This window comes from Gymnodraco acuticeps, unplaced genomic scaffold (assembly GCF_902827175.1).
Source record: "Gymnodraco acuticeps unplaced genomic scaffold, fGymAcu1.1, whole genome shotgun sequence".
Taxonomy (NCBI): domain Eukaryota; kingdom Metazoa; phylum Chordata; class Actinopteri; order Perciformes; family Bathydraconidae; genus Gymnodraco; species Gymnodraco acuticeps.
In genome coordinates this window covers 118,539-143,097 of record NW_022991840.1, presented here as the reverse complement: position 1 = coordinate 143,097, position 24,559 = coordinate 118,539, and the positions used below count along the sequence as shown (strand labels likewise).

The 24,559-nt window shown below is 40.9% G+C and overlaps 1 protein-coding gene across 4 annotated transcripts in view; it reads left to right on the top strand.

Annotated features, from left to right (window-relative positions):
* The window catches only part of LOC117535398 (ras-related protein Rap-1b-like), a 34,907-nt gene extending 10,932 nt beyond the window's left edge, over window positions 1-23,975 (top strand). Inside the window, exons 1-3 of one of the 4 annotated variants that reach the window (XR_004567404.1) lie at window positions 1,297-1,698; window positions 1,786-1,903; window positions 2,109-2,137. Coding sequence is in view for 3 of the 4 variants with exons in the window: in XM_034199846.1 (XP_034055737.1) it covers window positions 22,817-23,449 (633 nt within the window). In the remaining variant the exon portion in view is untranslated. Of the gene's footprint in view, window positions 1-1,296; window positions 1,699-1,785; window positions 1,904-2,108; window positions 2,138-13,034; window positions 13,228-22,708 lie in introns of those variants that run through there. The other 3 variants (XM_034199845.1, XM_034199846.1, XM_034199847.1) reach the window with 3 other exon arrangements.
* Window positions 23,976-24,559: the final 584 nt, after the last annotated feature.

The following is a 24,559-nucleotide window of genomic DNA, read 5'->3' as shown; positions in this document are numbered from 1 at the left end:
GTTCTTCTGCTTCTTCTTTAGTAGTTATTTGCAGTTGGCAAACCAGTTTAGAGTTGCATGAGCGCCACCTATTGGACAGGAGTATAGAGTAGTGATGTTGCGTACTGTGCCGAGGCTAATTCATATTTTATTTTATTTTGAACACTATTTTATTTCCATGTATTTTGTACGGAAGAGGATTTTGGCCACATACATTATTTTTTTGAGGATTTGAAAAAACAATGTTTTTGTTTTGTTCTGAGAAAAAAGTCAGAATTCTGACTTTAATCTCAGAATTCTGACTTTTTTCTCTAAACAGAAAAAAAATTCTGACTTTAAAATCAGAATTCTGAGAAAAAAGTCAGAATTCTGAGATTAAAGTCAGAATTCTGACTTTTTTCTCAGAACAAAAAAAAAACGTTTTTTTTTCAAATCCTCACCAAAAAAAATGTATGTGGCCCTAATCCTCTTCCGTAATTTTGAACAATTATTATATTTTATTATTATTTTATTAAATAATTATTATAATATATATTTTCTTTTTACAAAGATACATCTATTTTTTATTTTGTTTTATGTATTTTTTTGGTTTAATTATTGAATTCTTTATTTTTGTATAAATATGTATATTTCTCCAACCCACATTCTCACCGAAAGTACAGTGTTAATTCTCGGGATTTTAGCCCACACTCCCAGATAATTTTTGGTTGTGGTCTGCCTGCTCTAACCAAACAGTTGTCTGCTAGTTAGATCTGTATTTACTAAATCTTTCCGAGGTGGTGGGGTAACTTCCAAAGTTTATTTTTACTTCCATTATTTTACCCAGGCAGACCCGCACCTACGTCTGTTATTGATTTTAGAAATGTTTTATTTGTATTTTTTTCTTATTTTTCTTAATATTATAATTTAAATATAGTATTATTATATTATTTTGTTATTTTGTTCATTATTATTATATTACTTTGTATGTATTTATTCCAATATTATTATTTTTTATTCATTTATTGTATTTTTATCAAACTTTATTATATCTTTATTATTATGTTGTACTATGATTTTTTTATTTGATGTTTTTCTAAAATGTTATTACATTTATATTAATATGTTATTTCTAAAAAAATGTACAGTATATTTGTATTGTTAACCATTTTTATTTACAAAGAATGTATTATTTATTTATTAAAATTATTTTTTTTAATTATTTTTTTACTGTCACCAATATTTGTTTTGCATCCACCAGAGGTGTAGGGGGGCGTCTACCTAAGGCTGGCCTCCAGTAAAACAAAAGGTACTCTGTTCTCGTGTTGACCGCCCTCGACCGCTCTCCCAACTCACGCCATCTTCACCACACATGCGATTTTGTTCCAGAAGTAACCATCAATTTTTCACATCTGTTCCAGAAAAACCTAATTTTAGTAACAAATAAATGTAGAAATACATTAAAGATATGTGTGTTGCCATATGTATAGCCATATATTGCTAATGCCACACATCGGAGTTGTGCCCTTACAGTGCCGCAGACTGTATGTATTGCTTTGCGATACTTTGCAACAGGCAGTTTTCTCTGCTGTGGGGGATGCAGAGAACCTAAGCAAGAATACAGTCTGCAGTGCTATTCAGAAGGTCGCACATGCTCTGACAGGGCACGCAGAATCCTTTGTTGTGTTTCCTGGCACATGTCCCACGCAGACGATCAAAGAGGGATTTTACAGCATGCAGGTATTGATATGTGATTATATCTTTACAGTGAATGTTGTTCCTATGACGTACACTGTTGTATAATAAATGCAGCCTACTATATCATAGGGTTTCCCAGGGTGCTTGGCTGTATCGACTGTGTGCACATATACCGATCTCTGCGTCCCTGGGAGATAATGAAGACGACTATGTGAATCGCAAATCATTCCACAGCCTCAACATTCAGGTAAATCTTGCACATTCACTAGAACACACATTGAAGTCTGGGTGATTAAAGGAAATCACACATTTAAATATTCACACAGTACATGTTTCACACTTGGACTATCTTTATCTATAACATGGACTCATTGCAAATGAACATTGATGCTACACTGACTATGATGCTGTTATTGTGGAAGTAGGCTTGTTAACCCCAAATGCTTTAGCAGGCCACATGTGACCACAGTGTCATCACCAGCCTTGAGGCAAAGTGGCCTGGGTCAGTCCATGACTCGAGGATCTTCTCAGAGTCTTCACTGTGTCACAAACTCGAGCAGGGTATGGCAACTGTACATTCTTATTGTATTTTGCTTCTTAAGCTGCCTTTTGTGGTACTTATTATGGAAATACTCCTTTATCTTCAGGGCTCTGAAGGAGGAGTGCTGCTCGGGGACAGGGGTTATGCCTGCCAGCCATTCCTGATTTTCATTTTTTCTTTTCAAACCTTTATTTACCCAGGTGTATCCCATTGAGATCATTGATCTCTTTTTCAAGGGAGACCTGCTGATAAGTTCCGAAATGTCGCGTTCACACCAGAAGAGCCGGAACTAAAATTAGTTCATCAGAACCTTTTTTACCTGCTATAGAGCATGCACTTTCGTGGGAGAAAAAGGTTCCTATGTCTGATTGGCTGGGCGGAATGCAAACCACGCCCCGTAAAACTCCAAAAAGGTTTTGTGAAGCCGCCATTTTATTATCCTCATATTAGCATTATTAGCATTAGCCCAGCGCACAAACGCAGAGAGACTAATTTATGGCAACACAAAAGAAAACATGAGAGCGGTGGAGTAATGATGAGGTGTCGGCGTTCTGGCGATTTACTCGGAAGGCTTGACTGAAGCCAGTCCCCAACTCCGGGGACTTCCGGCCGGGGACTTCGGGTGGCAGTATACGCCGTGAAATTGTTTGCGGCCTGCCAGTAAACCCAAAGTAGAAGAAGAAGAAGTGACGTCAGAGGCTTCATTTGCCTAATCCTCCCGCAGGAATTTATTCCGGTGTGAACGCAATCTGTACTTAGTTCACGAGAACTAAAGAGTTCCCATGAACTAAGTTCTCATGAACCTTTGTGGGAAAAGTACTGCGGTGTGAATGCGCCTATTGAAGGCCAGATTCACCTGCCTGCGGGGGCTCAGAGTGGCCACTGAAAGAGCATGCCGCATTATAACGGCCTGTGTTGTGCTGCACAACATTGCCACCATGAGGAAGGAGAGGGCCCCTCCTGCAAACCCCCAACCTCCTGATGTGGTAGACCCCATCACCCATGGACTACCCTACTGGCAGGGCTGTCAGAGATGCTATCGCATTGTTATTTGCATAATACAAAAATTAACACACAGAGAGAGAGGCCTTTGGTGATTTATGTTGGAGTTTTTATTTTCTCAGCCATTCCTGAAGGAAAAAGAGAAAAAAACATAATTTTGGTTTACTTTTTCTGTAAAGAAAGAAGGGATTTCTCTTTTAGGTATCCTAAAAGATAAAGGTCACCTTATGCACCTTTCATTTGACTTGAAAATAAATGACCGAATGTTACAAAATTACCTGTCTTCCTCTGCTCATTTATTTTCCTGATGGCTGCAAGAATTGGGAACAAATGTGACTATCCTATACAGCAGGGGTGGGGAACCTCCGGCCCCCGGGCCGTACACGGCCCGCGAGACCATTTGGTATGGCCCTCGAGGTAATTTATAAACACACACAAAAAAGAAAAAAAATTAAAGAAATCTAGACCGCAAAATAATTAAACAAGCGAGTGCCTGTTTTTCCTGGCAACGGTCATGGTCCTTGAACACAACACGAGCCTAACGTCTGACAGGGGTGCAGTTCTACCGGAGAGCACCAGAACGCCACTCCGGGACTTCAAAAATCGCAGTATCCATGGAGCCGTACACATGCCGCAGTTTTTGCAGGGCTGTGTCTTTAGTTGAAAGCCCAGAGGCGATCTACTCATCTGTCATTCTGATCATACAGTCAATAACTTTGTTGCTATTAGCATCTGGTTAGCTAGCTATGCTAACGAATATAAGAAGCTTTTTCTACAACCAGTGAGGTAAAGGGCACATCTTTATATGATCATTATAGTTATCAAAAAACAAGAGAATAAAGTAAACAGGTATAAAATACTATATGACAGTAAAAAAAAGTTGTTATTAATAAACAAGAATACAGTTTGAAAGGAGAGTGATTTGTAAAATATCCATAAAGAAAAAGTAAACCTGCTTACAGTTCTGTTTCATATGGGTGTTGAGAGATGTTTCCATAGATCTCTTCATGTTGCTCTCAAAGTGCACCAGATTGATGCTTTCAACTTCAATATTTTAAAAAATCTTCCCGGGGGAGCATGTCCCCCGGACACCCCTAGAGGAGGTTAGGTCCCCCCCCTTTATATATACAGTCTATGGTCCCCCCCCACTTAAATCATGTCCACATGAATAGGAAACTAAATACATTTGCACACATCTTGTGTCCATATCTTTCTGTTTGGTGGTCATGCCACACCGTGCACGTGAATGCATGTGCGAGTCATGGCAAGATATCTGGATTAAGAGGTTGCTTTTTCTTTGCACAGAATGAAAGAAAGGCCAAATGGATGGGCTGTGATTTTTAAGCAGAGGTCAATAATTTGTACGGCCCTCGGAGGATGTTGAAAAAATTGAAATGGCCCTTGAGAGGAAAAGGGTTCCCCACCCCTGCTATACAGTTATGAAACACAGACTAATTGAAGCAATACAAAACATGTAGTTGTATTTTTAAGATCTCAAAAGAGGGAAATTTACCAGATTGAATGATGTTTTTGTGTTTGACTCTCAATTACTCCCAGGTCCTTTTAGACCCGCCGGGGTTACATCTGAAAAACGAAAAAAATAATTTAAAAAATGCTATAAATGAAAAGGATTACAAACATATTAGGCTTAAAGTCCACTTGTGACCCTCGGGCGATGAGATTATAATAAAAAAGGCTGCCACTCAATGATCAATTTGGTATTTTAATGACTATTTATCCGATAAACTAGAAAATTAATCTGGAAGCGCCGGATTTATTTTTGTACATGACTGCCGTGCATCAATACACTTTTTAAAGATGTGCAGCTGTGCACGCTGTTATATACGTATTTTACTTCCGCATTCACGGAGTCTGCAATCTCCTGCCAACATTGTTGGCGACGTTTGGCAGCCACAAGGGTACTGCTTTTGGCTTTAATGGTGTGCTTCACATCTTCGTAGCGGCTCATGATCATTGTCTGCTCCTCCGCCGTCAAATAGTTCGCTCTGGGTTTCTCCATTATTCCGATTGGTCGATCGCTCCAAATACCACCCCTTTTATGTGAACGCGCACCTAACTAGATATAGGACACGGCTGGCTTGAGCGATCCACTTGATAACCCGCATTGTAGGACCGTTTAGCGAGAGCACGTATGTTTTGGATTAGGCCAACCGGCTAACTCAAACATGTCCAGGTTAGGTTGAACCGGCTTCGTAGTACAGGCCTCTGGCTGCTCGTTGTGTGCATAAAGGTTCAAATTCCCTCACAATTACATCACAGCAAGACCTAGGCTATAGTTGGGCCAGAACAGAATTAGTCTCATTATAAACTACATGCATTGTTAATGAACTAGCTTGGAACTCTGACATGATTTAATGGTGGTCTGGTGTAGAAAATTATGTTTCTAATTAAATTACACATTATCAGAACAATTACATTTGACATTTTGGTTTGTAAGGTGGAGTTAATGAATGCAGTGAAAGAGCTACTTGGTATGCCATGCAGCATAAAGCTTCCTTATCACACAATTATGCTTCAGAATAAATGAATATTGAGCTACTTCCACGTCGCTGCTGCTTGCCTGCGCCACCACCACCCCAGCTTCCACCCCAGCTTCCACCTGTAGGCTCGGGGGGTTAGTTATTTAATCATCACTCATTGTGCTATGTATATCTGTGGAGTGATGAGGCCCGAGCCTAGTCGCCAAACTCAACTATAAGCTGCTTCTAATAAACATGTTAAAGAAACACGTGAGTTGTCTGACTGAAATTAATTTAAATGACACATACATCGTTAAAATCCACATAAGTTACTCAAATAACACTCATCTGGTTATATCATTTTATCCGGTGTCCTCCCCTCCCTGCCACAGCTTGCATAACAAAGTCCTCGAACAGCCAGTCCAAAATGTTTTTAGCTTCATCACGGGATGTTCTGATTTAATATGTGTTTGTACGTTGTCTCCCACCTAGCTGGGCTTCTCTAATGGACGTTTCTGATGCACACAAAGCATCCTCTTCAATCATCATTAGACTTGACCCGGAAAAGAAGCTGCCACATGTTTATGTATGGGTATGATGAGTCAGGCCCAAAACACTTACAAATTTGTTGAATCACTGGTGCATGTTCCCAAATGGTGATTATTTCCAATTAGAATTAACTTTACACCCACGGGGAGTGCACTTTTTACTCAAAACAGCCAATGCTTTCTCAAATGGAGAAAACACCTTCTACTGCCTACCTGGTGTTGTTACGCCCCCACCACTGCCACTACATCTTACCCAGGACAGGATGTTCCAGAGCCAAATGACAATGTCAGAGGACTTGCAGCCAACTTTAGGTGGGAGGAGGTTTGAATACACAGAAACCGGCTTCAGCTCTCTGAAAGTCGTAAAGCCACCGAATGAAAAGAATGGATTAAGAGAAGTTAGAGGGTTGGTGTTAGTCAGCTTCTGTGATGTGTACGTGGTGTTTACTTACAGAAGGACGTATCTGTCTTTGATAGGATTAGACGAGCTAAATAAAGAAAAATATGAGAACAAGTTGAATGTATGATATGTCATTTAGGGGTCTCTCAATCTAAATAACAACAAAAGGCCGAGTTATGTGACGTTTCCCTTCTGATTATAGCAGAGGTTTCCCTTTCCCCAATAGTGGACATGTTGAATACATCTAGTAAAACGCATTTGAAAGTTTCAATTTAAAAATCTGTGTTTTTTTAAAGCAATTAAATGCTTCTGTTAGCTTGGCTTGTCTTTCTGATCCAAATGTTAAGGCGGATTTTACGTGAAGACGAATTATCCACATACAGTAGTTCTTCTGCTCCTCTCTGTGACTAAGGAAACTAAGGAAACTAAGGAAAACACTGAGTTGAGAATCCCCCCCCCCAAAAAAACACTGTTCATCTGTCACCACATTTAATCTGCTTGTTTTCCTGATAACTCAAAATCCAGACGTCAGATGACATAAAAATGTTCATCTTGTTCAAATATATTTTTGGAAAATGGCCAAGATCTAAAAAGTTGATCATAAAAATGTGTGAAATGGAAAAAAAGTCAATGTTTGACTTGCAGAAACCACAATGCTCAAAGAGGCCAATAAAAGGAACCAAATTAGACAAACCTTTACCTTGATTCAAAATGACAATAGCACACTCACAGATTCCTCTGTTTTCAAAACGGTTGGAATCATTTGGTATAATGTAAGTACACAACTCAATAAAATATATAACATATTTCTAGTTTTGGGATTTTTTTATGTAGAAATGTATACAGAATGTATGTGTATAAAATGACACATAAAAAATGTTATATGTTGAAACAAACAGAAAACGGAGGCTGTGGCGCAGTGGATAGTGCGTTGGTGTTCAGATCAGGGGAGCGTGGTTCAAACCCCACTGCAGTCAGCATGTCGTTGTGTCCCTGGGCGAGTCACCCCAAATTGCTCCTGTAGGGATTGCCCACAGTATTGAGTATGTAAGTCGCTTTGGATAAAAGCGTCTAACAAGTAACATGTAATGTAAAAAAGCTCTGGCCTTACTATCTCCAATTTTCAGCCATTGCAGATACGTTCTTAGTGGACCAAAACTGACAAAAGCGGACGAAGCAATTCTGGATATAACTTTTCCATCCCCAGACTTAAGGCCAACGTCCTGGTACAACACAAAAATAATTCGTTATCCATCTTTGTTTCCTAGGCAAGCAGCGGCCAAGTTCTAGCCCTTTAATTAAAAAAGAAGTTCAAATGGCTGCAGTCTCAATGGGGCGGAATCCATCCTATAATATGCTGTAAAACCATTGCAAAGGCTATTATGTACGTGTCAAGCTGTTTTATGTGGGAGACAGATGAGCTGTCTGCAGAATCAAACCTTGGTGATGTAACTGTCACCGATACTGCTGAAATAATGAGACTCAAACTTAAAACCCTTATGGGAAGCAAAGTTTTGGTTTCTGAAATGTACCTGTTAGACACGCAATGTACTGATCAAAACATCTCGTTGTTTGATTAATAACTAAGAGCAAACTGTTACAACTTTGGACACCAATTTCATTGTAATAATAGAAAGCAATCAGCGTCGCCTCTACACCATTGGCAAACAAAGTGTGCCGATCCTGTCTGTGTCTGTTCAGACTTCATCATACCCTCCACTGGAGTGCAGAGTCTTTAAATTGCCCACTAAGCTCAGCTGTAAAGATCAAATGGCTTTACAGCATGGTGGCAGGTTTCTAGATCAGCCTCTAAAACAGCTAATTGTACATCTGAGTTTAATTTTGGCATTTAAGACTTGCGTGTCCATAATATCAATTATCAGGAGGTGTTTATTTTGTTCTCTCAAGCTTGTAGAGCGAACTTGAAATTCTAAGTAAAGACCGGTGGCCTTTTACACCCAAGTGCATGTCAGCTGCACTGGATCAACATAGTGTGACAGGGCTGAATGTTCTCCCGGCACACACTCCCTGTTTGACTGACAGGCCGGACTCTTACTCATATCAACACACCCTGCTGAATCCACATAGACAAACTTAACTTAGATACAGTCTCTGTAGTCGAACTACTGCATTTGATATCAGCTCTCTGCCAAATCTAATATTATCTTTTCCAAAACTGTTTACTACTACTTTTATGAGGGAACTGCGTGCTTAACAAGCCACAAGTATACAGAATAAGCATGCCTCCTTTCTTAATAAACCTTATTATTACACACAAAGATTATACATGACAGACAAGTACCCTCAATTTATAGAGACCGACAATCCGCTAACATGACACCTAACACATCTGAGCCAGTGTGATCGCCCAATGGTAAAATCACAGCTTTAAAAACTCAACAACAACAATTATTGTCCCATTTCTACAAATAAAATGAGTAAAAAGTTAGCTTAATGTTTACGAAAATCGCTCAACGTGACTTCAATACATCAAGACAGAAGCAGGAAAGCTACCTATTCAAGAACAAGTTTGGCCATGTTTGTTTTTAGCTAAAAGCTAACAAGTGTAGGGAAATGTCCCCCGATAATTTGCAAATTGAAGTTTTTCTGAGCATTATTTAATTGTTACATTTATTCTCCGCGGTGGACAGCGTGTGCTCCTGCTGTAAATCTCTCCGGTAGTCCACCAGCAGATGAAAAACACCCACCTCTCCGCCTCTTCCAAGGGACGAGGGAACCATGCGGCAGAGTTTCCGTTAAAAAAAAATGTCGCCGGTCAACATGTCCGTTAAAGTTGAAATCTTCCCGACAAAATTAGAAAAGTGCCGGTCAGAGGTCTTCTTTGTTATTTATTGAGCTTTAAAACAAATCGATAACGACTCTATATAATAATTAGGGCCGGGACCCGATTAAAAAAATTAATCTAATTAATTAGAGGCTTTGTAATTAATTAATCGAAATTAATCGCATTTTTAATCACATATAAATATTTGACCTGAGAACAGTGAGAAGCAATTTTTTTCACATGGATTTTAGTATACCATTAGGCGCATTCACACCGCAGTACTTTTCCCACAAAGGTTCATGAGAATTTAGTTCATGAGAACTCTTTGAACCTGGGGGTGGATTAGGCAAATGAAGCCGCTGACGTCACTTCTTCTTCTTCTGCTTTGGGTTTACTGGCAGGCCGCAAACCACTTCACGGCGTATACTGCCGCCCAAAGTCCCCGGCCGGAAGTCCCCGGAGTTGGGGACTGGCTTCAGTAGAAGCTGCTGGGACTCCCAGCAGCTTCTACTGAAGCCTTCCGAGTAAATCGCTAGAACGCCGACACCTCCTCATCTCCACCGCTCCCATGTTTTATTTTGTGTTGCCATAAGTTAGTCTCTCTGCGTTTCTGCGCTGGGCTAATGCTAATAATGCTAATGCTAATGCGAGGATAATAAAATGGCGGCTTCACAAAACTTTTTGGGAGTTTTACGGGGTGTGGTTTGCAATCCGCCCAGCCAATCAGAAATATAGCTCTTTTCTCACAAGAGAGCCGTACGAAAGTCCCTGCTCTCTAGCAGCTCTCTGCTCTCTAGCAGGGACTTTCGTGGGGGTAAAAAGGTTCTCATGAACTCAATTTTAGTACCGGCTCTTTTTGGTGTGAACGCGATAAAAGAGGCTAACGTCCACGCTAGCTGCTATATGTTTTGCATTGAGGTGATACTTGAGGCTTGATGGGCTGCGGTGATATGCGAATTCCTTTTTGCATAATTTGCACACAACGGTGCTCTTATCGACGCTTCCATCCGTCCGTTTTTTAAAACAACATTTCCCACTGTTGTTCACTGTGGTTTGTTGTTGTCTGAAGTCATGAACGTTAGTTGGTGCTCCAGTATAATCGGTACGCCTGAAACTCATCCAGTGAGAAACGTTCCGCGGTGCAAAAATAAGTGCGATTAAAATGCGTTTAATACAATTCAGTTCCTGAATAAGTGCGATTAAAATGCGTTAATTTTTTTAACGCGTTAATTTTTGTGTAATTAATTCATCTTAATTAACGCGTTAAAGTCCCGGCCCTAATAATAATATAAGAATAATAAACGGAGCCTCTCTTTTCCTTCCCCTCTTCTGACAGCCCAGCAGCTGATCTCTGAGCAGGAGACATGGGGAGGGGAGACATGGGGAGAGGGAGGCGGGGCTATTTCATTGTTATCAGAAAATGATCGTATAGGCAGGGGCGTACACACTGAGCCGTTTGCCCCCCCCAGAGCGTTCCGTTTGCAGATCTATAATCCACCTTTGGACCCGTTATCGTTTGTGGGGTCCGTTTCTATCGTTTTGTTACGGCCCCGTGTAAACGAAAGGGCTATACGCAAGAGAAACTATGCGGATACAACCCATATCGTCCTCGTGTAAACGAGACCTAAGTCCGACCTTTAACGTTCTAATTTGAGGGTGCTCTAATATATATAGGAAACAAAGACTGAAGCTTATTGGCTCCCATACAGCCCCTCTTCCCTGCTGTGTTTAATTGTTTGTAGCCTTTATTTAACCAGATGAAAGCCCCTTGAGATCAAAAGATCTCTTTTTCAAGGGTGACCTGCAGGACATTAGTTACACATGTAACATAAAAACAACAGAACAACAATAAGGATGACATACAACATAATGTACAGGGTACATGTTTGCAGACTGTTCCAATTTAGTGGAGCTGCACAACTAAAAGCTTTCTTCCCTAAGACAGTCCTAGCACTTGGCACATTTAAAAAAACAACATCATGAGATCTCAGGCAATAAGTACTTTCAATTCGTCGAGAGATCAGAGAGCAGATATAAAAAGGTAGTTTACCCAACATGGCTTTATAGATGAACATGTAGGCTACCAATGACTGAGCCTCCGTACAGTTAGTGAAGGCAGACCTGCCTTGGCATACAGGGTACAGTGATGAGTAAGTGCTTTACAGTTAGTAACAAATCTCAGGGCACTGTGATAGGCGGCATCTAACTTTTCCAGGCAATGGGCAGGTGCATTCATATAGATCAAATCACCATAGTCCAGCACAGGTAAAAAGGTCACAGTGACTAGCCTTTTCCTGGCTTCAAATGAGAAACAGGACTTGTTTCTGAAAAAGAAACCTAGTCTAACCCTCTGCTTTTTAAGCAGATTATTGACCTGAAGTTTAAAAGTAAGACAATCATCAAGCCAGATACCTAGGTATTTATAACAGGTAACCACTTTGAGTACTTGTCCTTGCATAGTAACAATATCCAAAGCAGTGTCTGTAGTCTTTTTAGCTTTAGAAAAGAGCATTACCTTGGTTTTATCAACATTTAAAAGAAGCTGAAGCTCAGCGAGCTGAGTCTGAATAATGTTAAAAACAGCCTGTAATTTAACACCAGCCTCCTTAATGGAGGGACCTGCACAGTACATCACGTATCATCCGCATAAAAATGTAAAGTAGCTTCATCCACATTTTCACCTAAACTATTGATATATATAGAGAATAAAAGTGGACCTAAAACAGAACCTTGAGGAACACCATTAGCAATGTTAAACCACTCAGAAGACAGCCCATCAAAATGAACACATTGGGACCTTTCAGAGAGGTAGTTCACAAACCACCCCACTGCATGGCTAGATATGCCAATACTGAGTAGCTTCTGCTTCAAAATTCGATGATCAACGTAGGGCTGTCCCGAATACCATTTTTCGGGCTCCGGATATTCGGTAGTAATCAACAGCGAATATTCGGTGCGGAGAGATCTTCTTTTTTTTTTTAATAAAAAGTTTTTTTTTCAAAAACATTTCATAACACGCTCCGAGACACCTGACAACACGCTGTTAAGCAGAAGCGCAGAAAGAGCATACTATTACGATGTATATGTATTTATTGTCTCAGTAGGCTACTCGCATACATTAAAACTAAATGTGTCCTCTGCATGTAACCCAGCCGCAGTGCAGCGCCTGGGGACCAAATCTGGTTCCAAATTCCGTCTATAACGTTTTACAACCTGAAGATACAAAACACATATTTCTGTTATAACAACAATACTTTTAATAACATAGCCGTAACAGTAGGCCTAACAGTGTAGTACTTGTTACCGATACAGTAAACAGTATTTAAATAAATGAAGAACAAAAAATAAATAAACGAACTGTATGCCAATAATTGCCTTAGCCCCAGATGTTCCCACATTGCTCCTATTATTTTCACTATTCGGATAAAATTGAAAAACTAATATAAAAAACAATTCGGTTGCTTGCTTGCAACTATTTTCCAAGCAAAGTAAGTGCACGATTTTATCATGTGTAACGTTACTGTTTAAACGGCGGATAAAGCAGCTTCATCATGGCAACTTGACAACAGCTAAGCTAAGCTAGGCTAGTATTTACAGCATCCGGTGACTTTTCAGAGTTGTTGTGCCACCGTGGTAGGCCAGTTTCTTGTCGCATATTTGGCACACTGCCTTCTTCTTACCGTCGTCCAATTTAAAATGGTCCCACACAGCTGAAGTCTTCGGCATTTTGTGTTCAGGTGTGTGAAGCGAGGTGAAGCGTGCCGTTTGCGTTCGTGACTGTGAGTGAACGCGATGTCAGGAGCACAGCTGAGATTGTAAATATTTCCGCATTTTAACAGTGCAATTCAAAAGTATAAATATAGTATAAGAATATGGCAATTCGCCTTTATTGATAGCATACATTTAGGGGGGGGGAAATATTTTTTTGAAAAAAAATTAAAAAAAAGAATATCCGAATAATGGAAATTGAAACCCGAATAGTTGGCCAACGAACGAATATTCGAATAGTCGAATATTCGGGTACAGCCCTAGATCAACGGTGTCAAACGCTTTGGAAAGGTCAATAAATAGAGCTGCACAACTCTGCTTATTATCTAAAATACTCAACCTGATCTCACCAGATTGCGTGACTCCACCACGACTCCACATTGCGTGGTGGAGTCACTAACTTTGTTACATTTACGTGTCGGCACCACGCAAACAACCCCAATGTAAAGTGAATTACCTTGGTCGTGGTGCACACACGCATTTCTACAACGTCCTGCAGTGAGCTTTGTATTCTATAAAACGTTTTTTTTAAAACTACTTTATAGCTTGCCTCCACTCACGGGAGGCTTCTTTTATTTTATTTGTATTCATAATCATTTGTATTTTTCGTCAGAATGTAGGCCTATTATGGTGCATTAGTTACCAATTTTTGTTCTCAAAAAACAGTGCATTGTGTGTCATGCATTCTGGTGAGATCAGGTTGGACAAAGGAGCCTCATTCACTTTACATTGGGGTTGTTTGCGTGGTGCCGACACGTAAATGTAACAAAGTTAGTGACTCCACCACGCAATGTGGTGTTAAGGAGTCGTGGTGGAGTCAAGCATTCTGGTGAGATCATGTTGAAAATACTCGTAATGTCATTCACCACTTTCATTGTCGCAGTGATACATAAAAACTCCTTTACCTGTTCACTCACTAGGCGTTCGAGCACCTTCGCCAGAACTGACCATTTTGAGATTGGCCTATAGTTATTTAAAATAGTTGCCTCCCCTCCTTTTAGCAAAGGCAAGACATAAGCTGACTTCCATACTTTTGGAATTGCATTTGTGCTGAGGGAGAGGTTAAAAAGAGTAGTAAGAGGAAGAGCAATAAAATCTGCAGCTATCTTTAAAAAGAAAGGTTCTACGTTGTCCGGGCCAGCCGGTTTCTTAGGATCTAGCTTAGATAAGGCTTCATGAACAACATTGACAGTAAAAGGAGTAAAACTGAAAGGGTTTTCCAGACCACATTGTTCAGAGTCACGGATTGGGGTGTTCACAGGAGCAGAGTTAGTCACAGAATCAAACATAGAACCGCAGGACACAAAATGCTCATTAAAGCAATTTAGCATAGTGGCCCTGTCCGATATAGAGCCAGATGCTGTGGTAAGGCACGGAGGTAGCTCATTACGGATCTCACCGGTGGATATCGATTTTATGACTTTCCAACATTTCCTAGGATTATTTAGGTTTTCTGTGGTAACTGACAAATAGTACTTCGACTTTGCACTTTTGACATTTGAAGTGAAGCTATTCCTTAGCTGCCTAAAACGCAGCCACTCTGAGCCTGATTGCCTAGCCTTTGCCCAGGCATTGTTTCTCTCATGCAGGAGACTAGACAGTTCAGCAGAAAACCAAGGATTGTCTCGTCCCATTATGTCTATCAATGATCTCCATAAAACCAAGATAAAAATAAGACCATGCAGTTTCTACATCAGCACACAGATCGATTTTTCCCCAATCAAACCCAAACAGATCATGCACAAAACCCTGCTCCACAAAATGTTTTATGTCTCTCTTAATGATAATACAAGGTTTAACCTTTTAAACCTTAGTGTCCCTAATTGTGGCTACAACACAGTGATCACTCAGATCATTCGCAAATACACCCACAGATAAGTATTTATAGGGAGCATTAGTTAAAATTAGATCAATTAGGAAGGATTTATTAGGGGACTTAATGTTAGGGCGAGTAGGACTGTCAACAATCTAAGTAACATTCAAAGAGATACAAAGGTTTTTAAAATCCTCTGACACTGCAGTTAACCAGTCCCAGTTAAAATCTCCAAGTAGCACTATTTCCTTGTAGTCTAGTTGCGATAAAAGATTTGCTAGTAAAGACAAGGAGTCCTTGCCAGCTGAGGGGGGTCTGTAACGGCCCACCACCATGACCTGTTGCCCCTTTGCCACTTCATTTAAGGCTAAAAATTCGAATTGCTTACTGATCGATTTGGAAACTAATGTGGTTACACTGAACTTATTCTTAACATAAATGGCAACGCCACCACCTTTATTAGGCCGGTCGGAACGATACACATTATAACCATTTAAGGCAATGTCAGAGGCCAAAATAGATTTATACAACAAAAAAAACAGGCATATTTTCCTCTTAAGCGACACACATACATTGTCATCTACTTTAGAAACACCGGAAGAGTCTGCGAGAGTGTGATTAGAGCTTAAGAAGCAGTCCTGAAGAACCATCATCGCAGGAAAACAAAAAAGACTAACATATTTTGTCGAGCAGATTGTCTGTGACAAGGCAACCGGTAATTGTTTGTGTAACACATCCGAACCTTTGCAGGAGATGCCCACTGCGGGTGGCAGAACAGACCTGAATCCAGTAGACTTCTCAGAATGACTAGAGATCTTCTCATAGTCCAAAACAGTTAACAGGTACAGCAGAATCCCGATATGGGCCATTTTCCCAGACCAGCACACAGTATCCGCGATGTTCCTGGAGCAAATCAGCACAGCAGCAAAGGACAGGCGAAAGCAGCAGCGTGGAAGCGCTCAGGTCCCTTCGTGGTATCCCCGGGGTGAAAGCAGGCCTCTGCAACAGCAGAACCAGGACAGGTGGAAAGCAGGCCCCAGCCGTGTTAAAATCCTCCTCCGCACAGCAGCACACGCCCGTTGGAAACAGGCCAAGCCCGAAGCGTGGATCCACTCCGTCTCTCCGCGACTACTCCGGGGTAAAAACCTCTCCAGTACAGCCGTATTCTACAGGTGGGAGCAGGCCTCCGTAGATCGCAGATCGCAGATCGCAGGCAGCAACAGGTGGAGGCGCTCCGTCTCTTCGCGACGTCTCCGGTGGAAAAACACCTCAGTACAGCCGTACTCGACAGGTGGGAGTAGGCCTCCGCAGATCGCAGACAACTAAAACTTGATAAGACTTATAACTTCATAACTTAAAGGGTACTTGTACGATTTGTATGTACGTGTAGTAGCTACGATTACGAGTACGGTTAAAAACTGTTCCTCGACGGCGTCTCTCAACAGGTTGCCCATCACTGTGGCTTTAGCAATTAATTAATTTTGATTAATGAATCGAAGAACCTGATCTCAGGAGGCAATGAAGCAGGATCAGGAAGGTCTGTGTTAAAGGTCCCCTATTATACTGTTTTTCATCAATATATTATAGGTCTCAGATATATACAAAACATGTCTCTGAAGTTTTTGGCTCGAAATACCAAACAGATCATTGCATAAACCCCTCTGTTACTTTAGATTAAAATTAGGAGCCACTCCCCACGCCCCTCTGAGAGATATTTGGTTAAAAAGAACACATTAATACTTTTCCCACTGTAGTTCCGATATAGTTCCGAAATGTTGCGTTCACACCAAAAAGAGCGGGAACTCAAATTAGTTCATCAGAACCTTTTTTACCCCATTTTCCGTCCCTGCTAGAGAGCAGGTTACCTTGGTTGGTGATTGGCTAATGGTTACACACAGGGCCGTATCCAGGATTTCCTAAATACCGAGGTCCAAACATGCTAGGGGGGTTCGGGGGATACCCCCTGACCGGGTGCACCGGTTGAAAGAGTACACATCGGCTACAGTTTGGGTTGAACTCGCGATGCATCGATTGTAGCGTCTTTGCATTGGTAAAAAAAACGATTCATTCATATATCATCCTCATCCTGTCAGCACTCCGCAGAGGCGATCTTTGATCTTTGCTTCGCACTACGGAGGCCGAGAGTCTCAGTTGTCAACACACATGGAAGTCGAAGAGAAAGAGAAACACAGCGCACCGAAAAATACCTACAAATCAAACGTTTGGCAACACTTCGGATTTTTCAAGAAAGACGGTCAACTTGAAAAATTGCTCGCAAATTGTAAACGATGCCGTGCCGCTTTAAAGTACACAAGTAGTACGAGGAACTTAGCGGCGCACATAAAGAGGCGACATGGGGTCTGCGGCTGAAAAGAGAAACCTGAAAGTTAGACATGAGTGAAATCACTCAGTGAGGTGTTCTGTCAGAGAGAGTGGTGTTTAGTTTACAGCAGCCTGTGACTGCCAATAATAGTTTAAATGTCTTCCTTACAATTGTAAGCAGTTATGAAATACCTGTTTGTGAAAGGTTATTTGTATTTTGTATTGTTCATATAGAAACCACTGCTTAGCCTATGAATGAGTGTTAAACACATCAGGCTGGCAGCTGTTTGGGCATTGCACTATGGTAGTTGTTATTTGCACATTGTTAATCATGGGCAATGCATCCTTAAATTGTTTAACTGTAAGGTGTCATACAATTGTACTGTGCTCTGGAGAGTTTTTTAAGGTAAAAAAGAAACAGCATGATGGGATGTGCAGTACCAAATATGTAAAGCACTTTTTTGTTAATTTATGATTTGCTGCATATGAGGAATAAAACAAAAATCCTCTGTCGTACCATATTGAAGTATCATTGTTTTGCATCGTGTTGAATCGCATCGTATTGCCCCGTATCGCCCCGTATCGCATAATGTTGAATCAAATCGTATCGAACTGTATCGCAACAGGGGGGAATCGTATAGCATCGCCTGGTGTTTCAAATGTATCGTTAATGTATCGTATCGTGGCAACGTATCGAGATGCGCATCGCATCGGCCTCAGTGATGGAGATGCACATCCCTAGTGCTTATGCTAACATCATAAGACAAAAGTTGGTTCCGTGTTGTGTGTAGTGAGAACGCGCTAGAGTGAGGGGGGCCCCCAAGCCAAAGCTCGCTTAGGGCCCCCAAAAGTCTAGGGCCGGCCCTGCCTACATATACATATGGAGTTGGCCAGATGTGTTTTAAATTACTGTTCATGGTAATTTGAAAACAAATGCCGTTGTCGGACAGACACAGACACACACAGAGCAGAGCTGAGCAGAACACACATCATGCGCCTTAGTGACCGGACATCTCATTCATAAAACGAGTAATAGGGTGATTCATCGGCAGGGGCGGATCTAGACAAATATTCATGGGGTGGCAAGAGGGTGGCAGGAGATTTTGAGGGGTGGCATCCCCTGACAGAAGTATATGCTGATTTAAATCGCAATCATATCAATCAATTAGGGGTGTAACGGTACACGTACCCGTACTGAAATTATTCGGTACGGGCCCTTCGGTACCGAATGAATATAGCGTTAAACGTAAAAAATTGAGAACATGAACAACTTTCTGGAAGTAATCTATATCATAGAGCGACCAAGTCATTTCATTGGACGAGAGGCATACTATGAGAGCTGGTCACAGGGATGCGTTCAAATGTAGTCAGTAATTTGAGGAACTGTCGAAATGGCGAACGCAGATAAAGTTGAGCTGAAAATCCTCCAGCATCATTGAAGTCTCCGGTTTGGGAACATTTTGATTTCGCAGTTACGTACAAGGATGAAGGACAAAGACAGGTGGACCGAACCAAAGCTGTTTGTCGGCATTGTTCAACTAACATTGGTTACGCGGCTGGCAATACATCACATTCATTTGAAAAGGCATCACCCGAATGTGAATATCACCGGTACCAAAAGAAAAAAGACTGAAGTGCAAACCCAACTCCCGCTAACATGTAAGCCTCCACCACTCGCAGAAAGTTCAGACCGAGCCAAAGCTATTACAAACGCCAAATATCCTTATGTTGCCATGTTAGCAAAGCGCTACCTGGCTGTATCTGCTGCCACTGTCCCTAGAGAGGGTGTTCTCCACAGCAGGAGACATTGTTAGTGCCAGCAGATCTGCCCTTTCAGCAAGCAATGTGGACAAGTTCATCTTTCTTTAAACAACATGAAAATACAATGACAAGCAAGTCCTAATGTCATGCTGGCTGCTTAGGTACAGTACAGTTCAAATACAGATTATTTCAATTCATCGAAATGCTGCACCTTAATGTTTATTTTACTATATTTTGTATTTATTTGAATACATTAGTCACAGTTTAATAATAATTTTAAAAATGTTTTTAATGTTTTGTGATAATTTTTTCTGCTGTACCGAAAACGTACCGAACCGAACCGTGACCTAAAAACCGAGGTACGTACCTAACCGAAATGTTTGTGAACCGTTACATCCCTACAATCAATGTTAACTTGGAAAGCCACAATATTAATATTTTAACTCAATCACATAGGTGATATTATTGTGGCACATCAGTAAAGCCTTACATATAAGGTGGCAGACGTAATTTTATGAATTTTAACTGAACAATAACTGAATGAGTTTGTTTCACTCTTAGACCAGCAGGAGTACCAAATCTATGCAGACTGCTGCAATAAGTACTTTAATTAACTGTCTCATCGATGTTTGTCTGAATGAATATGATACTATTAACAATCATATTATTCCTATCAGCTGTCAATCACTGTTAATAAATAATAATAATAATAATAATAGATTTAATTTGTTAGCGTTTTTACAGGTGCTCAAAGACGCTTTACAGATATAGTGAAGAACTGTTATGATTCACATATTCATTTATTATTGAATAAACTATTTTTTTTGGAGGAGTTAATGATGAATGTTCATCAAGATGCTTGCTCACCCTCCTTCAAATTTGAAAAACAAGTAATTATATCATTATTGATATACAGTTACAACCTTGACTTTACATCAGAAAGAACAAACATTAAAGAAGTGACTAACTGCATCAGTTAGGGTTAAAAAACGTGTATTCAGCTAAAACATCGCTGCAGTTATTATCCAGTGGAAGGTCCTTACCTACTGGCCTAGTTAAATCAAAGTGGTTACTTTCTGTTGGCTGGGCAGTGCAGTTTTACACACCGTCTTATTTGACTTTCTCAGGACTTAAAACTGTTTTTTGGGGGCAGACCCACTCAAAGAAAAAAATATATACACGCATACAAGGTCATCATCTTAACAGTTTGTTATTCTCGTCGAGTCATCCGTGAGCAGAGCATCAAGTTGGCATGTCGATTACAGCTGAATGCGGCGATTACTATTTTGTTCAGCAAAACGCCTCACAAACTTATTAAGATCAACAGCTGTAGTGCGTTTTGATTCAATGCTGAGTACAGCCAAACTTGACATTCTCTTCTCTGTCATTGTAGACCACAACTACCTCATTCCTTCAGTGCTTGGGTCCGAAAGGCTTCTCGTTTTGCGCCGTCCCCCCGTTCACGTGAATTCGCCACCAATCATATTTCCACTCTCGCGCCGGACCGGGGGAGGGGTTACATGACGTGCATCTTGTGCTGCATTCACTTGCACTCGGACATTAGAGACTTTCTCTCATAAATGTCCGATGAGCCAAAACTTTTCTTTCAAAACAAAGATGCCAACTGGGGTGGCAGCTGGGGTGGCAAGGCTATTGTTTAGGGTGGCAGTTGCCACCCCGGTAGATCCGCCCCTGTTCATCGGGCAGTTCGATGTGTGTAGAGCAGTGTTTCTCAAACTTTTTCATACCAAGGACCACTTAACCAATAAAAAAACACTCGCGGACCACCTAACTCCACAAATATCCAAAAACACATCATTTTTTACAAATCGCCTGAAAATGGTACAAACAAGTGGCAACATGTGTGATGAAGGTGTTTATCTGGGCTATATCATGCAATCAAAAGTGAAACTTAAGCTCGCTCCATTGCGGAGATATTCCAGCGAGAGTGCGGAAAACTTAAATAAATGTATTTATTTCAAATGTGAAATGTTACCAATATACTCACGGACCACTAGGGGGCACTCACGGACCACCAGTGGTCCGCGGACCACACTTTGAGAAGCACTGGGAGGTATGTGTGGTTAAAACGAAGCAACCTGCGGTCACTCTTCAGCTGTTCTAATGAAAGTCAACACGGTGAAGGCGTTGTGTAAAAGGCACAGCTCTTTGCGCGCTGGTGCTGCACTTCTCAGAGGCGGAGTTACACGTCCCGCTGCCTCCTGGTGCTGTAGCGATTTCATGAAGTAAATGAGAGTCCGAGTTCAAAATATATCTAAAATAATGTATGCACTGCCATTTCCCAACATAAACACAACAGTCTGCAATTAAACGGTTTTCTCCTGTGCGCTCCACTTCCTACTTGGCGCTCCGGTAACTTTGTCGTGCGAACGAGATACAGTATTTATTTATTTTTCATTGCCCTTTAGGGGCTCCGTACAATACAAAAACAAATGCAAATATTTAATTTTTAAAAGTAAAGTCCTTTCGAGTCATCTGTCTCAAGTCAAGTCTCAAGTCATCAATAGCAAGTACAAGTTAAATTAAGTATTTTATCAATGTTAGTCAAGCAAGTATCAAGTCCAAAAATATGCGACTCGAGTCTGAATCGAGTCAAGTCATGTGACTCGAGTCCCCCACCTCTGCAATTTTTGGCACGGACCAATCCAACCTTAAAAAGCCAAAAGTGCATACTCAGATTGTGAGGCCAATTACATAAATGGTGACATGAAGTGTGCTTTTAAATTACCTAATTGGCCAATATACCCCATCACTGGCCATTACCATTATCCGGAGTTAACGATTGAAGTGAATGACAGCTTTAATAAGGTGCACATTTCTACTCATAAACCCCTTCTAGCTTGGGTAATGGCTTTGTTGGTATCATAGCAACAAGTGGCAAAGTAAGTGAGTGGAGAGCATGTGAGACATGTCCGTATGATAATGATGCCTGTCTTGTACATCTGAATTAAATGGCGACGTGAAGCTTCCCACACAGCTGACATTTAGAACATATGTTGAAATGCTTTGTTATTAGGCCAAGTGATGGAAGTAATTGTGTAAAAAGAAAACCTAGGGCACAACGTCTCTCCCTATCTCCTCAGTCCTTGACATGGATGTGATATCTTGATCATGAGTGCAGATAAAACCAGAGACAGCTTGGTAAATGTCTATCGTCACTCCTTATTGCTTTTTGTATGATTGAAGCTCTCACCGCAGTTATCTTAATGTTCTGAAAAACATTATTGAAGCATGAGTAAATTATCTGCATATTTGATTTTCTACTTTAACTGTGATTTACATGCAACATCTTTGACAAAAAGTGAGATGATTGATTGCAGGATGTTGGATTTATGACCATCTCTGATCCTCCTTGCAGCAGTAGTCCAGAACGTACCAACATGTTTTCTGCATTGCATACAAAGAACTTGAAGTCAAACCCTTTCTTTCACCCTTTTGTTTTTTCCTTACCTCCTCCATCGTGACTGTGATTGGCTGCCATAAACTCAGGAATACTGCCCTCTCCTGATTTGCTGGCAGCAGGAGGAGGCAGGAGCTGTGTGTCAACATAAATACAGAGAGCAGCTTTGACAGTCACTCTTATGCATCTGCTTTCATCATCTCTTAAACAGAACTGTATCCAGCTCCATCACTGACATCAATCCAGTTCTCAGGCAAGGATCCCGAGGAGAAGAGATTATTTCAAGCTGTGTTTTGGAGAAAAGAGACAGAAACTTATCATGTCTTTTGAAGTGAAGGAGAAGGAGAAGACAGAGGTGCGCCTGGTGTTTCTTGGAGCAGCAGGAGTGGGGAAGACAGCCCTGATCCAACGATTCCTCAAAGACACCTTCGAGCCAAAGCACCGGCGCACAGTGGAGGAGCTCCACAGGAAGGAGTACGAGGTGGCGGGTGTCAAAGTCACCATCAACATCATGGACACCAGTGGCAGCTACTCCTTCCCCGCCATGAGGAAGCTCTCCATCCAGAACAGCGACGCCTTCGCCCTGGTGTACGCCGTGGACGACCTAGAATCCCTGGAGGCGGTCAAGACTCTGCGAGAGGAGATCCTGGAGGTCAAAGAGGACAAGTTCACGCCAATTGTGGTGATAGGCAACAAGATAGACCGCCTGGACGAGCGCCAGGTGTCCAGCAAGGACGTGCTGTCCATGCTGGAGCAGGACTGGAACCACAGCTTCATGGAGTCCTCCGCCAAAGACAACGTCAACGTGATGGAGGCTTTCAGAGAGCTGCTCCAGCAGGCCAACCTGCCCAGTAGGTTCAGCCCGGCCCTGTGCCGGAGACGAGAAACCTTCCCCAAGGAGAGCAGCAAACGACCCAAACTGAACAAGACCAACAGCTGCCTCATCACATAAGGATGGGGAGCTGCTCGGTGGGCGACAACGCCAAAAGAGAATGAAAAAACTGCTCACGAGAGACAGAAAGGACTCTGTTGGTGGGGAGCTTGAAAGCATGACATCCAACAGCACTGGAGGCACAGAGATTCTACAATGAGAACGGACATGTCAACAGATATCAGATTAACGACGAATGTGGTTGGCTTTTTCTTTAAAACAAAAAAAATGTGCACTTACTGTGAATGTCAAAAATGATGATGTAATACATTGTGTAGAAGCAGAGTTATGTTCAAATGTGTGAGGTTTTATTTTGAAGTTTTTGTTATTAAAGAAGTGCAATAACTGTGAAGTGATGGGTATTAATGCAAAAATGTGTGTGACATAAGATTGTTTTAAGAAGTGAACAACAAGGAGAACAGTTTATATTTTTGATAGCTGCACATCAGACATGTTGTGAATTATTGTACAGCCTTTTGAAAAACACGCTTAATGATGTTTATCCCTCTTTTTGTTTGACTTAATAAATCCCTTTTTTATTGTTTGACTTGTTTTTGATCATTTGAACAGGAATTGGTTGGAATTTGAACAGTTTGAATACCTCATGTCACAGTGAGGCATCCACTGGATTTATTTGCAGATAAAAAATATCATTTTTCTCTTTCGGGGAACAAAAATATAAAGGTATGACATTAAGTTATCACATCCTAAACTGAATTCAATAAAAGCAAGATAAATCTTGCATGGGCTTACAGAAAGTATTTCCTGCATTTAGAGATATTTTGTTTTTTAACCCAAACCATTTTTTTTATAGCACATTAAAAAACAAAGTGCTAAACAGGCAAATAAATCAGATCAATACATAACAAACAGAAGAAATAAAAAAATATTAAGGATTTTAACGTGATGGAGGCTTTCAGAGAACTGCTCCAGCAGGCAACACCCTCCTTTTAAATGGAGTTCTAGTCTTTATTATTGACTTCATTTGATATTTATTTTTTTAGGTTTTAACTTAATGTTGTCTTTTTTTCGATAGGAATCATTATCTTTCTTCATTGTTTTTGTTAAATCTTTTACCTTGTGTCTTAACCCATTAAAATACTATTTTATCATAACAACATCTTAACATCT